The 15,055-nt window shown below is 36.1% G+C and overlaps 1 protein-coding gene across 2 annotated transcripts in view; it reads left to right on the forward strand.

The window, feature by feature from the left end:
* kif4 (kinesin family member 4) overlaps positions 1-15,055 on the forward strand; it is a 136,697-nt gene that overhangs the window by 101,692 nt on the left and 19,950 nt on the right. Inside the window, exons 25-30 of one of the 2 annotated variants that reach the window (XM_058757935.1) lie at positions 8,597-8,713; positions 10,350-10,427; positions 10,566-10,658; positions 10,756-10,917; positions 11,073-11,195; positions 11,288-11,407. In XM_058757935.1, coding sequence (XP_058613918.1) covers positions 8,597-8,713; positions 10,350-10,427; positions 10,566-10,658; positions 10,756-10,917; positions 11,073-11,195; positions 11,288-11,407 — 693 coding nt within the window. Of the gene's footprint in view, positions 1-8,596; positions 8,756-8,868; positions 9,203-10,349; positions 10,428-10,565; positions 10,659-10,755; positions 10,918-11,072; positions 11,196-11,287; positions 11,408-15,055 lie in introns of those variants that run through there. The other variant, XM_058757936.1, reaches the window with a different exon arrangement.

The raw sequence follows: 15,055 nt of genomic DNA on the forward strand, positions 1-15,055 counted from the left end.
GTTTTTGACATCGTTGTCTTTTTATCCTCATTCCAAATGATCAGAAAAGAGGAAACCAACAATAAAACAGGAGAAAGTACTAAATTATTATATTACTATACTATATAGTAGTAAAACGCATGTGAACAGTAGCCTACTTTTTGATCAGTTCATCAGTAATATTCAGGAAATAATAGATATTGAATGGTTGTTTGAACTTATTTGCATTTGTTTTTGTTTTTTTCTTTTTTTGTCTCTTTATCCTCATTCCAAATGATCAGGAAAAGAGGAAATCAACAGTAAAACAAGAGAAAGTAGTAAATTATTACTATATTACTGTGCCATAGTAAAATACATGTGCCTATTTTTTGATCAGTTGACTAGCTATCTGCCCAGTCAGGTATCTAGGTGACAGTTTATAGTTCTTGAGAGTATGGTACCTCTCATTGTATGGCACAGCGCACAGACCTACCCAACACTGTCTGCCGGCGGCCCTTTGAGCACGCGCGATCAGAAAAAAAGATGCAATCTGGCCGATCATCAGCAACGCGACGCCTCTCCTATGGACACGAAGACCATGTCCACCCCTGTCACCCCCATCCCCGTTGGGCAAAGGCTCGAAATGATCACTTGATGGTGCTTCGTGAACACTCTCGCCTTTTACGGCGATCATTAGACGGTCGATCGTCATTTCCAAAAGGCAAATATTCCCCTTCAAAGTCAGAATCGGCGAATAACATTTGCAACACATCCTCACGGTATAACTTTTTATAGCCATTTGGCAACTTTCTCTCACAAATCTCACAATTTACTCAGACGCTATGAACTGAACTGCTTCCGCATCAATGACACGATAGCTCACTTGCTCTGCTATTTCCTCGAACACTTTTGGTCTAGAATCGAAGTACTACATGTCTGCCATCTAGTGGTAGGGAATACAAATGAGATATTACACTATATTAGGAACTACAGTCCGTTTAATGAAGTATGACGTCTTGTCTCAATTTTGCGACTTTGGCGCTTAGAGGGTTAATACGAAATTCGAATGGTATGACAATTAGAGATTAGACTGTACAGAAATTGAAATCTACATGTTAATACACACTATAGCCTACTCATTGTCACGCAATGCTGATGTTGTTAACATCAATAATTTGAGAATAAAGTATAATAATTTGCATGGTTAGATGTGATTATGAGCTAACCGATTGTTAGATTTAATTACCATTGGTAGCGTGATTTATTGTAATGCTTTTTTCCTCAGTTGGTCAGAACTAGTGTTGTCAAAAGACAAGAAGTTGTTCTGCGAGTCTCAGTTTGAATGAATGAATGGCAGAGACGCGCGGTTTTGTTACATACGCTGTCGAGGTAAATTCAGCGTCTGCCGTCTAAATGAGGACATAAATACATAAACAACATCTCCAGAACTGCTCTGAGAGTCGCTTCACGAGCATTTTACTGTTTCATTTGAGTAAAACCAGCGTCATATCATATACACACAAAAAGGTAGGTATTCACGGCAACCCGTCAAAATAAAAGTTCGGTTTAGACATTGTCCCAGAAATATATTAGGCTACTATTAGTAGAATGTATGTGATACTACTACTACTACTACTACTACTACTACTACTACTGTTTAAAAAATTAATAAAACGTAATTTTTTTAATAAATAATCGCACAATATTTCTTCCATATTTTAATTTTAATAGTAACCCCCCTTTATTTAGGCCTACCAAAAAATAAAATGTTTAAATTTCATTAATTAAAAGACAAATTAAATTTGGGTGAATCTTGTTTACAGTTTTCCATACTTTTATTACTTGTGGAAAAACTTGAAATACTATTTTAAATAAGCATAAAGAATGGCATTGATTTTTGTAAATTTTATTTTTGTTTGACTTATAGTGTGAAATAGTGTTTTTTTAATTAGCATGTTTTTGTGTATTGCTTTGGTACCGAAATTGGTACCGAGAACCGTGGATTTTCACTGGTATTGGTACCGAATACAGAAATTTTGGTACCGTGACAACACTAGTCAGAACAAAACATTAGATTAATCCGGGCTGGAGCCGTGCCAGAGTACAACCCCAGGCAAGGAAGATAATTCTGCACAGACCTGCAATTCCAGGTTTTCAAACAGAGATGGCGATAAAGAGGCAAAACTTACGGACTGCGACTTTAAGTATACATGACTTTATGGTGAACGTGAAACTATCAGCCAGTGTAAATGCGCTAGGCTGTACTGTACTTGTCCCTCTCATTCTGCACCAATACAAATACGTGCATGCGTTGCGCATGTTTTGCTTGCTTGATGAGTGTTTCTGTATTAGTCGCTTTGTAAATAAAAAGTTTCAGATGAAAAAAAGCTATTTATATTTCTGAAAGATTTGTAACGAGTGGTTCCCTGCATTATTACAGCCAAATGCGTGATTACAGTACTGAGTCACTGCAACGGAGCAGATCTAATGCTATTAAATTAAAGATGTACTATAGCAACCCTCTACGGACACCTTGGCAATTGAATTGGATTGGAATGTAGATGGATGGATGGATAGATAAGATATAGTTATATGCACAGCCTTTTAAGTATTTGAAAGTACACTCTTAACATCAGTCAGTCAAGCATTATAATTATATAAGCATTATTAAATATTATTGTAATCAAGTATTTAATAATAAAACTTTAGTAATTAGAATTAAAACTTGGTAACCATGTATAAATGCGTATTAGTCATTTTATCTGACCTTAGGAATTGTGGTGGTGCTTTTTTGGTCATTCAGTGTTCCTGTAAGTAAATTTGAATAACAACAATACTGAGATGATGATGTAATAATAATAATAATGTTGTTATTATTATATGAATTCTACTAAGAACAATATAAAATGCACCAAAGATTGAGCTGCTGGATTCATGAATATTAATCAGGTTTTGTGTGTTCACTCGAACTGATTTACTGAAATCAAAACGGGGACGATAATAGGTGAGTGCCAGCCAATGAGATTGTCGTTTGCGCATTAGCTCCGCCCACTACCAGAGAAACCGACAGTTCTTAAAAGCTGAAGAATTGCAAAGGAACTCCGTTATTTTGATAGGAAAATACAACAGAAAATATCATTTACATGTAGCGCGTCAATTCTGCATGTTATGAAACACTATCTCGCTCGGTCTTTCTTTGCGTGTGCGACGGTGAGTCGTACACCTTCACACCAGTTCACGGCACACCAAATACACATCCATTGAGATGAAAAATATGACAGATTGCTTGATGGACTGTGAAACTCTTGAAGCGCTCAGTCAGTGTGTTCGGCGAATGAAAATATATCTGTGCTAAACTTATACTGAGCCTCCAACTCACACACTGGCAAGCAAAATCTGAGAAGTTATTAGCCATTGGCTAATATTACACATCTAGTCGTCCAGAGTGAAGATTTAGTCACGCATGCATGTGATTTACTCGCAATGTAGAGGGTTGCATAGAGCAAAAAATTAACAGTGAAAGTAACTAAAACTTGTAAAATACATTTTAATGGGCATAATTAAGTGTGAAAATAACTGAAGGATATATCTATTTGATAAATGAAGTTAACCAACTAACATTATACTAGTGCGTTCAAATGATTAATTGCGATTAATTGCATCCAAAATAAAAGTTTGTTTACATATGTACGTATACTTGTATTTATTATATAAATACACACTCATGCATGTATATATTTAAGAAATGTTACGTTTATATTAAATATATTTGTATATGATATAATTTATATGAATATAAATATACACGTAAATATTTTTAAAATATATGCTGTGTGTCTTTTATATATACATAATAAATGTACACAGTACACACACACATTATGTAAACAACAACTTTTATTTTAACTGTGATTAATCGCGATTAATCATTTGACAGCACTACATTATACATATCTTTTTGGTTTCTGTACCCAATATTTAAAACATTTACAAATACAATTAAAATACCGGTATCAGTACTCTGTATCGGCAAGTTCCCAAAATAAAAGTATCAGTATCGGTCGAGTACTGGAAAAGTAGTATCAGAGCATCCCTACCACTACTGCCGATTTACTCTCATATTTTAAGGTATCATTGCATTTTTTCCAACTTTTCATATTTGTATATTAAAAATTATGGTCCTACTTTATATTAGGTGACCTTAACTACTGTGTACTTGCATTTAAATTAATCATTTGGTACAATGCACTTATTGTGTACATGTTTTTACATTGTACTTATATTTTTTAAAATACCTATATGTAGTTACATCTGTAATTAATTTCTGTAATTAAATTTATAATTACACTGTTGACCCATCCCTTACACCTTAACCCACCCTTAAACCTACCCAAATCACCAAACCTGTCCCTAACCTTACCCATATCCCACCTCAATAGCAGCAAAAGTGTTTTGCAATACAATATGACCACAATAAGTACATTGTACTTATTTTTTGATGCAAGTTCATAGTAGTTAAGGCCACCTAATATAAAGTGTGACCAAAATTATTTATAACACTAAGCTCATGCATTATTCATGCAGTTGTAAATTTTCAATACATATGTAAACTCATTAATGAAATTTAAGAATTTGATATGAAAAATATGCAAACATTTTATGATATTAGGGCAAAACATTGGAAATCAATTTTAAGGGGGCATATATCACAAATATGCTGATTTCAGCAAGAAATAATATAGAAGTAATACGGTTTAAATTATGTAGATTTTTTCACATATCCAAGAGTATAATCATTGCATCATTGTCAATTTGTATGGTTAATTTAAAACACATTACCAGTCAAAGTTTGGGATCATTAAGATGTTTTTGAAAGAAGTCTCTTATGCTTACAATGGTTGCATTTATTTGATCAAAAATACAATAAAAAAAGTAATATTGTGAAATTTAAATTTATAATAACTTTAATAATTGAATGCGTTTTAAAATATAATTTATTCCTGTTATTCAAAGCTGATTTTTCAGCATCATTACTCCAGTGTTCAGTGGAATCACTCTAATATGCTGATTTTCTGCTCAAGAAACATTTCTGATTATCAATATAGAAAACAGTTGTGCTGCTTTGTTTTGTGGAAACCATAATATTTTACCATTCAAAATACAAAGAAAAATCTACTATATCAGAGGTCGCGTTAACCGAAAATTCTTCGGTTTTTTAAAAATTAAAAAATTTTTTTTAGCAGTGACAGAAAAATCTGAAGGCCGTCCGTCACTTTGGCAGATTACACTGAGGGTGATCTATTATAACAGGGTAATTCCCACCCCTGTCCAGTTGGTGGCGAGTGCGCTCCAGTGAGGCAACAGAGCGCGGGATCATCAGCTCCAGAACAAAAATAAAACTCACTAGTCTTTTGCTATGCCTTTGATTATGCACAGGCGAGTATAGTAAATTGAATCGATTGATCTGAGGTGTCTACACAGATCACATTAAAGAGCGCCAAAACGGTATTTATCGCTTGAATTTTCTAATAAAATGAACATAATTTGAAATCTGAGACTGTATTTCATATCAATGCACAAAGCTTAGCCTATTGCGATTTACTGGAGGCGCACCATACTCTATGTACTGTGCATTTATTAAATGAAAACAGCATCGATTGGGATTTAAGAATCTAGATTGGTTCATAAAAATGAGAATCTATTAAAAATGAAAAATCTTTTTTTTTTTTTTTACCCAGCCCTAGCACATTTTGTTTTTAGCGGCCTCAGCTGTCACTGCAGGGTGTGTTGAACATGAAAGGTGATGCACAGTCTCTGTTCATCTGTTCTCTTCATAAATAAATAAATGCATAAGCCTATATGCTCGTCCTCTAGGTTGATTATTAAAATGAAATTGTGAACAAAAATAAAAGCAGTTAAATTTGTTTTTACAATTAAAATATGAAAATTAAAATGACAGGTAATAATAGATTGACAGATTTTTTACGACCCTGTCTGTCAAAATGACGGACAATGTTAAAGTCTAACGCAACCTCTGTACTCTATACAGTGGGTACGGAAAGTATTCAGACCCCCTTAAATTTTTCACTGTTATATTGCAGCCATTTGCTAAAATCATTTAAGTTAATTTTTTTCCCCTCAATGTACACACAGCACCCCATATTGACACAAAAACACAATTGTTGACATTTTTGCAGATTTATTAAAAAAGAAAAACTGAAATATCACATGGTCCTAAGTATTCAGACCCTTTGCTGTGACACTCATATATTTAACTCAGGTGCTGTCCATTTCTTCTGATCATCCTTGAGATGGTTCTACACCTTCATTTGAGTCCAGCTGTGTTTGATTATACTGATTGGACTTGATTAGGAAAGCCACACACCTGTCTATATAAGACCTTACAGCTCACAGTGCATGTCAGAGCAAATGAGAATCATGAGGTCAAAGGAACTGCCTGAAGAGCTCAGAGACAGAATTGTGGCAAGGCACAGATCTGGCCAAGGTTACAAAAACAATTTCTGCTGCACTTAAGGTTCCTAAGAGCACAGTGGCCTCCATAATCCTTAATTGGAAGAAGTTTGGGATGACCAGAACCCTTCCTAGAGCTGGCCGTCCGGCCAAACTGAGCTATCGGGGGAGAAGAGCCTTGGTGAGAGAGGTAAAGAAGAACCCAAAGATCACTGTGGCTGAGCTCCAGAGATGCAGTCGGGAGATGGGAGAAAGTTATAGAAAGTCAACCATCACTGCAGCCCTCTACCAGTCAGGGCTTTATGGCAGAGTGGCCCGATGGAGGCCTCTCCTCAGTGCAAGACTCATGAAAGCCCGTATGGAGTTTGCTAAAAAACACCTGAAGGACTCCAAGATGGTGAGAAATAAGATTCTCTGGTCTGATGAGACCAAGATAGAACTTTTTGGCCTTAATTCTAAGCGGTATGTGTGGAGAAAACCAGGCACTGCTCATCACCGGTCCAATACAGTCCCAGCAGTGAAGCATGGTGGTGGCAGCATCATGCTGTGGGGGTGTTTTTCAGCTGCAGGGACAGGACGACTGGTTGCAATTGAGGGAAAGATGAATGCGGCCAAGTACAGGGATATCCTGGACGAAAACCTTCTCCAGAGTGCTCAGGACCTCAGACTGGGCCGAAGGTTTACCTTCCAACAAGACAATGACCCTAAGCACACAGCTAAAATAACGAAGGAGTGGCTTCACAACAACTCCGTGACTGTTCTTGAATGGCCCAGCCAGAGCCCTGACTTAAACCCAATTGAGCATCTCTGGAGAGACCTAAAAATGGCTGTCCACCAACGTTTACCATCCAACCTGACAGAACTGGAGAGGATCTGCAAGGAGGAATGGCAGAGGATCCCCAAATCCAGGTGTGAAAAACTTGTTGCATCTTTACCAAAAAGACTCATGGCTGTATTAGATCGAAAGGGTGCTTAAATACTGAGCAAAGGGTCTGAATACTTAGGACCATGTGATATTTCAGTTTTTCTTTTTTTAATAAATCTGCAAAAATGTCAACAATTCTGTGTTTTTCTGTCAATATGGGGTGCTGTGTGTACATTGAGGGGGGAAAAAAATGAACTTAAATGATTTTAGCAAATGGCTGCAATATAACAAAGAGTGAAATTTAAGGGAGTCTGAATACTTTCTGTACCCACTGTATGTGTGTGTGTATATATGTATGTATGTGTGTGTGTATATATGTATGTGTATGTATATGTGTATATATATAAATTTTAAATACTTCAATATAGTAAATAATTTTATTCAACATGGACAAATTAAAATCCAAAGTAAATGCTTTCGTTTAAAATCAAAGAATCCTGAAAAATAACGTCGTAATTTCTACAAAAATATAAAGAAGAAAAAAATGTTCAATATTGATATAAGAACCATTATTAATGATTGAGCACCAATAATCATAACAGAGCAGTAAATTAGCATATTCAGTCACACTTTATATTAAGTGGCCTTAACTGCTATGTACTTGCATCAAAAAATAAGGTATAATGTACTTATTGTGGTCATATTGTATTGCAAAATACTTTTGCTGCTATTGAGGTGATATATGGGTAAGGTTAGGGACAGGTTTGGTAGTATGGGTAGGTTTAAGGGTTGGTTAAGGTGTAAGAGATGGGTCAACAGTGTAATTATAAATGTAATTACATAAATTAATTACAGATGTAATTACATATAGGTGTTTTTAAAAATATAAGTACAATGTAAAAACATGTATGTACACAATAAGTGCATTGTACCAAATTATTAATTTAAATGTAAGTACACAGTAGTTAAGGCCACCTAATATAAAGTGGGACCGCATATTCTAATGATTTCTGAAGAATCATGTGACACTGCAGTAATGGCTGCTGAAAATTCAGCTTTGAATCTCAGGAATGAATGACATTTTAAAATATCATTCACACAGAAGACATTTATTTTAAATTGAAATAATATTAGATATGATAATTAGAATTAAATTAGATTTGATACCTACAGAAACCCTGCTATAGCATCTAAGGGACAGTCACAATATATAAATGCATCCAACAAAAGATAACTGAGATGCATATAATCTTTCAATATATTGGCCTTTCATTCATGTCTTGTGTCTGATGTATTGTCCAGGTGCTGTATCTCCTTGGTCAGCTCCAGAGTAAGCCTGTGGCACAGGAGAAACTGAAGGAGCAGCAGGAGGAGGTGTCTAAACGGGAGCACGAGCTAATGCAGCGTCTAAAGTTTCAGGTGTGGATGTCTCCATACTTTTATGAAAAGAACACAAGACTGGTATGGAGGGCCAAACTACTTAAATCATGTAATAAATGTTGAAATATATGGGTATATCGTTAAATGCATAAATATGTATTTATGTATTTATTGCCTCCACATTTCATTTTCAGGGTTTTGGCCTATTTGACGCCTATTTGAAAATTTGTTATGCCGATTTCGGAGATGTGAGCTCCAGTCGATCAGAAGGCACTCAGTGCTCATGTATCCTACTAAGAGCAGCCTTACCTCAGCTAGTCCATCTGACATTTGCCACTGGCTCTGATGTCTCTGTAGTGGTTAAACATGAGAGATCATTTGTTTTGTTTTGGGTAGGCTATATCTAACAGGTAATCTTTGGTCTCGTGAATCTATTATTTGTTCCTGGTCATATCGTTTTGCCTGAGCACAAAGTTATGTTTCATAACTTTATATATTTAAGTTTACCGTAGTACAGTGCTGACTTTGTTGCATACATTTGACTTAATTGCTTGCTTGTCTTTATTTCCTATTATATAAGCCTCTTATACTTTGTACTTATACTTTTATAATGGCTATTAGTGTTCATTAAAACTGACATTTAACAAAAAGAGGCAGAGTTGTGCTTTGTATTTCATTTTATTATACAGTGAAGATAATCAGAGTATATATGCACATATTGCCTGAACCACATATTGTTTTATATTTTTAAAATGAAAACAAAGAGAGGCAGTGGTGGTTATCATATTTTGTTTTATTGTAATGTATGTACGCATTGTCTGAACTACATTTTTGTGGCTATTATTGATATGTTCAAATGAAAAAGGAAAAGAAGCAGCGGTGTTTGACATCATATTTCGTTTTATGGTAAATATACATGTAGTGCGGATAACTGGAGCCAAGGTGAGCTGAGTGACTTTATCATGTAGCCTACGCTGCTGTTCCATTTGCAGAATTACTTGACTTGAGTCCTCCCATCCTTAGGAGTTCGCACTCCTGAGTCGAACTTGCCAAGTTCGAACTACCAAGGATGCAAGTCTGAACTTTGCGTAATTGGTATTGAGAAACGGATATTGTCGCTCTTTCTTCTTCGTGTGAGAATGACGCTGTACTGTACTGAACCATACCGTTCAGTGGAAACGAGCCATTCCTGTACCATGCTCAGCCATAGCTTGACATGATGCACCTAAACTAGAAAGGCCAAAGAAATTGAGTTTGAAAGGTGATGCCCACTATTGTTGAGTGACATGCCGACAACCATAACCCTGAAAATGAAATGTGGAGGAAATAAATATTTATTTATGCATTTAATTATTTAATTATGCATTTAATGTTTATTTATATATTTCAACATTTATTTAATGATTTTAATTGAGTAATTTGGCCCACCATAGACTGGTTGTTCTGCAACAAAAATGATTGTTGAATTTGGGTATAATAAGTTTCTTTGTGTAATATGTAAATTACAACGAAAAAAGATACATTTTTGGGTTGATGAGGTATGCAGGCATTGTCTTATTGCACACATTCAGTGTCAGAGTTGCCTATTAAACATGACATCATTTGCCAAGTAAAACAGTAAGTGAACGTTTAAAAATAAGGATAATAAATAAATATATATATTGCTTTGTCACAGGAAGAGGAAATTGAAAAACTGCGAGAACTCAATGATCAGAACCAGAAACTCAAGGATGAAAATGAACAGTACAAACAGGTATAAACCCTTTCACTCACAAATTTCATCATAAGTAATTTAATGGTAACTGAAATGATCAATTACATTTTTCATATAAGTTGTGCAGGCAATTTTCTGAAACCTAAAACATTTTGTTTTGTGGGTGGATCTCCACAGAAATTACTTCTGGCCCAGCTGACGAGTGCAAAGAAAGTCCTCTCTTCTGTGAATGAGTCACCTGATACATCTTTTGAATATGTTCCACCTAAGGTGAACCTCATTGTTTCAGGCTTCTTGACTATTTTCTCCATGCCTCCAAGATTTAGACGTCTATTCTGATCACTGTCTTTTTCCTCTCCACATCAAGCCCAAAGCCAAAATCTACTCCACTGCGCGGGCACGTCTGCAAGAGCCTATAGATCTTGATGAACTCATCTCTCCGTCAGAGTCTGAGAAAGAAGAGGACGAGTGGCGTCCAGAGAAAAACGACAGAGCACGACGAGGTTCTAAGAAGTCAAAAATGAACGGCGTGAGTTTTGTGACAGGGACACATGGATTGTACATCTTGAATGATAGTCATGTATATTCACCAGGATATGCCTTGGAGTTTGTTGCAGCTTTATATAGCTGTTTCAAAGGCTTCCGTTTTAGCAAGCCATTTATGTATGGTTCTGTCTTCTATAGTGTGCGTGTCGGGGCCGCTGTGTTAACAAGCTTTGTCGCTGCCGCAAAGGAAAAATTACCTGTGGGGAAAACTGTGTCTGTGACCATGAGAAATGTCGCAACACGGAGAACCGTAGCAATGTGGTTAGTAGATTGTTCTTTTAGTGCCAAAATTGTTTTTTTTTACCCTGTGGATGGCCAATTCCTGATATTATTACTTCTAATATTGTCCACAGGATCAGACTGAAATAAGTGATGTGTCTAAGGACTCTGCTGCAATTCCTGAGGACCCTACAGCAGTCAGCCCACGAGATGCTACTTTTTTCAGACCACCTAGTGTTCCACCTACTAAGAAGGTAAGACCAAAAGTGAAGTTTTTTTCTTTCTAAAGGAATAGTTCACTCCAAAAGGAAAACTGCTATGCTTTTTCATATGTTTCTGTATTTCCATTTGATGTAATATAGAATTCATACAAGAATATATATTCAATACATGAACGTTTCTATTTGGTTCAACTGTCAAAAATGAAATTCTTGAAAAGGAAACCCTAAATAGTTTGGTATTAGAAAAGCAGTTTTGTTAAAATATACATATTTTGGTTGGGGGGTGGGTGATGTGGGGGGAACGATACAAAAACACTGAGATATCATGATCTTTGCAGACTTTTTTTTTTTTTTTTTCATAAAATGTATACATTCCTGACGTATACAACTGGGTTAAAAAAAGGGTTTGGAACTATAAGCTAATATGTTTCTCAGAGTCTTGCACTGACAGTTATTGCAAATCAATAAGTCGTCACATGCTTGCTAATACCTCAATAGTATTTGTCTAGCCCCCTATAGTTAATATAACTATATAACAACTTGAATTACATTGAGACAGTAACCAAAAGTTAAGGCCTGTACTATGAAATAACGGCCATGCTTTCCGTTCTTTCAATAGTATTATTGTCTAGCTCCTCATAGTGAATGCATCTGCATAACAAGTTAGTCAGAAATCTAGAATCTTGGCTGATGTGCCCCATACTCCATCTAACATGAGTTCTAGTTTGTACTTAAAGGGGTCATCAGATGCCCATTTTCCACAAGTTATGATTTTTTAGTGTCTTAATGAAAAGTCTAATGTAAAAGTAGTGTAAAATAACACCCTTTTTACCTTGTCAAAAACAGCTCTGCACACAGCAAGCCATTTTAGTGCATGTCTCTTTAAATGCTAATGAACTCTGCTCACCCCGCCCCTCTTTTCCATGGGGTGATGAGCCATTCTCATGAGACTGTTATAAGAACCTTATACTCACTACTTCTGTAGGTGAGGCTGGATCATGAATGATTCGCGCGAACATAGATGCATTTAAGTAGATGGGGGAGCATTCCCTTCAAAAACAAAGATAATCCACTGCGTCTTAAGCGGCTCAGAGGTCGGGAGTAAATGATGACTGCTATGTTCATTATTACATCCAATAACAAAACACCTCAGTCGCTTAGGAGACATTCTGCTCTGACATCAAAACGATGGTGGACTGATGACAGCTCACTCAGGGCGGGTCTAAGGTAAAACACCAGTGTCAATCAACAATCTTGGGAGGGGCCTGGGTCTGTGTAACGTCACACAGTCAAGCATCTGAGAACGGCTTGATTTGAGAAAGGGGATATTATTTATAGAGATTTAAAAAAAAAACACTGGGTGGATTTTTATCATTATAGGGTGGATGTGAAAGCCCCCCCCCCCCACATACACTAAAATTAATAAATAAATTAGTGAGCATGTTGATAGGCTTATCAGGAGCAACTATATTATTACATTAGCAATCACCAATGTTGCCCACGTGATTTTATAACATAGATGCACACATGCTTTGCATGTATTATCATACAAAAACAACATTTTATAACTGATAAACTAAATTATTATTGTTAAGCTTATTATAAACATGTTTGAGCAGGTATTTGCAAACAGAGTAGGCTACTTCACAGTAAAGATTGGTCTAAACTTTCTTAGACATTACTTTTATATCGTTGTTTATAGAACATAACTATCCTCACTTCGTGCACTCGATTTCACACATTTTATTCTGGAGTTATAGTTTGGGAAAAGTTCACCTAGTAAATGCGTTAAACTTTGTCACAACAACACATTATCGAATGCCAATAAGAAACATTACTTACTCGGTATAAAGTATCTCCTCTTACGCCGGCTCCAGCTGCGCTCGCGTTCTGTTTGTGAGGTAAACAAAGCTTTTTCCTCTCAGCGCATCTTCTGGGGGTAAATACAAGGCTTTTTCCTCTCAGCGCATTTCTGAGGTAAATACAAGGCTTATTCCTCACAGCGTGTTCTTCCAGAACTGAAAAGTATCCGAGATGAACGCGTTGCTGCTTTGTTTACGGTGGTGTGGGCGTTTACATGCCACGTGGCTCGGGTGGAGGTTTGTAATAACAATAGCGCGAGCAGCGCGTGGGCGTGACCTAATTAGAGATAATGAGACCAGACGGAAAAACTGGACATGTCCTTGGTTTCATACGGATTACTTTATCACAGAATATTTGTTTTCGGTAAGACTTAATTCATTTGAGAGTAGACATGTCAAGCTTTCTATAGATTTATTTCTCATGTCTCTGTGTGAAGTATTTGCTGAGTTACAGTTCATTTTAGTGACGTGTTTTAAAAAGCAGCTCGCGGAGACGGAGAAGACAGAGAGCGCACCCTGTTTGTTTTCTTTATTCTTCAAAAGCACAAAGTTTAGGTGTTATTATGAGTGTATACAAATAAAAGTAGACCCCTTACAGATTCGAATGGTGTATTGCTCTTATCTGTACGATCAAAAATGGCAGAGTAATTCAAGCTCATTTCGGCCTTATCAGGAAAATCTGCCTCAAAACGCGTATACGCGTTTGTCGACCCCAGAGGGTTAAAGGCCTTTGCAGGTGTTTTGAGTTAATTAGCTGATTAGAGTGTGACACCAGGTGTCTTCAATATTGAACCTTTTCACAATATTCTAATTTTCTGAGATACTTAATTTGGGATTTTCCTTAGTTGTCAGTTATAATCATCAAAATTAAAAGAAATAAACATTTGAAATATATCAATCTGTGTGTAATGAATGAATATAATATACAAGTTTCACTTTTTGAATGGAATTAGTGAAATAAATCAACTTTTTGATGATATTCTAATTATATGACCAGCACCTTTATTTTTTAGGTGTGCTTCCGTGCGATTACCTACCCAAAACGCCGTTAAAGAATTTACTGGCTATGCTTATTTTTAATACCGACCCGTCCACAGAACCGGGTCAACACTGGGTAGCCACCTACGTAAACAGCGACGGCGTTAGTTGTTTTTTTTATAGCTTTGGCGGATGCCCTAAAGATCCGTGTTTTCCAAAGACTGTCCAAGACTTTTTTAAAAAACAATTCTATTCGCGTGCAATGCTCTAACAAACAGGTTCAAGACTTCGCATCAGATGCTTGTGGCCAACATTGTTTTTTCTGTATCATGTCAAAAGGTCACGATTATGAAAATATTGTTAAAATGTATTATGATGATCTGATTAAAAATTATGACATGGTGGTTCGATTTGTAAAGAGATTGAAACCTCGCCTCTGTGATACATTTAATTGTATTCACTGCGTGCAGATCTGTAAAGCTCTGTAATGCATCTAGAACTGCTCTATAATTACATGTTTAATAAATAAAAGATGTAATCGCAAATGTATTGTGTACTTTTATAAATAAAAGACAATGGGTAATCAGTCATTTTTTTTTCTTAATGTCGCGTTGATAATTCAACACGTTTTAATACAAATATTTCAAAAATTTCAAATATGCTTACAAATATATTTACAAACAATAACTTTATTAAACGAATTAAACGCGTTTCCGACTGGGGTACTAAGCTGTGACGTAGCCGCACGCTTTTTACCTCGCCGTTTTTTCAACGGGGTCACCATCTTTGGCGACATCTGCTGGCTGTGTGCGAGTGATTTCCCTTTAAGGGTTTCGACCAC

The sequence above is a fragment of the Onychostoma macrolepis genome, chromosome 21, assembly GCF_012432095.1.
Source record: "Onychostoma macrolepis isolate SWU-2019 chromosome 21, ASM1243209v1, whole genome shotgun sequence".
NCBI lineage: Eukaryota > Metazoa > Chordata > Actinopteri > Cypriniformes > Cyprinidae > Onychostoma > Onychostoma macrolepis.